Raw genomic sequence first — 1912 nt, 5'->3', positions numbered from 1 at the left:
TCCCCCTTTTCCCCCCCCCCCCCCTCACCCGGTGCGGGGGTACAAACGGAGGGGGCTTCATGCGAGATGCGCCGGATATGCCGTATATTCATATATTATAAAGCAGAGGGCGGTCTGACGCCGCTGATGCAGCAGACGCTCAACGCGGACGGCACGCCGAAGCGGCCCATGAACGCGTTCATGATCTTCGCCCGCAAGCGCCGCCCCGAGGTCTCGGCCGCGAACGTGTCCATGCGCACGGGCGAGATCAGCAAGATCCTCAGCAAGGAGTGGAACGCGATGAGCACCGTGAGTGTGTGATCCTCGTCCACCCTTTTCCCCCCTCCCCCCCTCTTCTCCCTCCCTTCCGCCTATCCGTCTGAATTTTATTGATTTCTTTTTTTCTGTTAACTTTTTTGGAACGGTTTTTTGGAACGGCGCAAAAAAAAAGATCGAGAAACAGTTCTACCAAGACCAAGCGAAGAAGCTCAAAGACGTGTTCAACAACCGCTACCCGGACTACGTCTACCGCCGCCGGCCGAACAACTCGCGCAAGAAGCGGCGCGCCTCGCTCGCGGGCGGCGGCACGGGCTCGCCCGTCGACGACCCCGCGGACGCGCACGCGCTCTCGCCCGACGGCGCGCCGCCGGACGACCTGCCGCTCACCGCCGACTCCAGCGCCGACTTTGACCCGCTCCTCGCCGCCGGCTTTCCCTCCTACCACCACCACCACCACCACATGCTAGGAGGAGGAGGAGGAGGCGGCGCGGAGGGCAAGTACCCCCCCTCCCCCGGCTCGCTCATGCCGACGCGCACGAACACGAACGCGGGGCAGCCCGCGCTCTACGGCTACCCGCCCGCGTCGTCGTCGTACACGCACGCCGGGCGCGACCCGTACCCGCTCCCGCGCCGCTCGCCCGACATGCCGTACGCGCTCCGGCAGGGGTACGCGGGGGCGAGGAGCCACACGCCGTCCTCGCACGACGCGACGACGACAGGAGGGTCGTGGTATACCGCGTCGGCGCCGAACCAGGTCACGTTGACCGAGGCGTCCGCTTCGCGGCCGACGAGCTGGACGCCGACGCCGACACCGACATCGGCAGCGGTGACGGGTGGGGCGACGGCGAGTGGGGCGGCCGTCGATCTCAACATCGGCGTGCGGTACGACCGCTCCTCCTCCGCCGGGTCGAGCACTGGCTCCTCCGCCTCGCACACGCACACGCACACCCAACAACAACAGCAACAGCAGCAGCACAATCAGCAACAGCATCAACAAGCCTCGTTCGCGGCGTACGCGTCGACGACGCGCTCCTGGCCGGACGTGACCACCTCGACCTCGACTACTTCGACCGCCGGCGGCTCGCCCACGAGCTTCTTCCCCACCCTCAGCTCCCCGTTCTACCCCAGCCACTCCTCCCCGCAGATCCCGCCCGCCTCGCACCCGCACCCTCAACCGCAACCGCAACAGGCACAGGATCGCACAGCCGGCGCGGGCACGACCCGGACGTTTTACCCCTCCCCGTCCTCTTCGTCCTCCGACGCGCCCGCGTACGGTCACCCTCCTCCTCACCCTCCTCATCCTCCTCCGCACGAGCCGTACGCCGATAACCGGGCGGCGCGGGACGGGAGGGGATCCGGATCCGGCTCGGGGTCGGGGTCGTCGTCGTCGCTCGCGCCGGTGCTGACGCCGCTCTCGACGTCGACGTTCGCCATGAACCCGCCCGCGCCGCATCAGCAGCATCACTCCTCCTCCTCGGCGGCGGGCTCTCCCGCGCACGATTTCTCCGCGATGGAGTATTGGAGGACGGGTCGATAAGGGGCGCGCCCAGATGCGCAATAAATAAAGAGAAAAACCTCCACCCCGCGCGTCGAGAACGAAACATAAACGAAAGACTCAAACGCAACCGGCCCCCCGGATTTTTTAATGTGGGAC

The 1912-nt window shown here is 66.5% G+C and overlaps 1 protein-coding gene across 1 annotated transcript in view; it reads left to right on the top strand.

Moving 5' to 3' along the window:
* The window catches only part of PUNSTDRAFT_139772 (uncharacterized protein), a gene marked incomplete at its 5' end in the record, with an annotated part of 1140 nt that extends 446 nt beyond the window's left edge, over nt 1-694 (top strand). Inside the window, 2 exons of the mRNA XM_007377966.1 lie at nt 107-288; nt 431-694. Of these exons, the coding sequence (XP_007378028.1) occupies nt 107-288; nt 431-669 (421 nt within the window). The remainder of the gene's footprint in view (nt 1-106; nt 289-430) is intronic.
* Nucleotides 695-1912: the final 1218 nt, after the last annotated feature.

This window comes from Punctularia strigosozonata (assembly GCF_000264995.1).
Source record: "Punctularia strigosozonata HHB-11173 SS5 unplaced genomic scaffold PUNSTscaffold_1, whole genome shotgun sequence".
NCBI lineage: Eukaryota > Fungi > Basidiomycota > Agaricomycetes > Corticiales > Punctulariaceae > Punctularia > Punctularia strigosozonata.
Note: the sequence above shows the minus strand (reverse complement) of the source record. Positions and strands in the feature narration are given on the sequence as shown.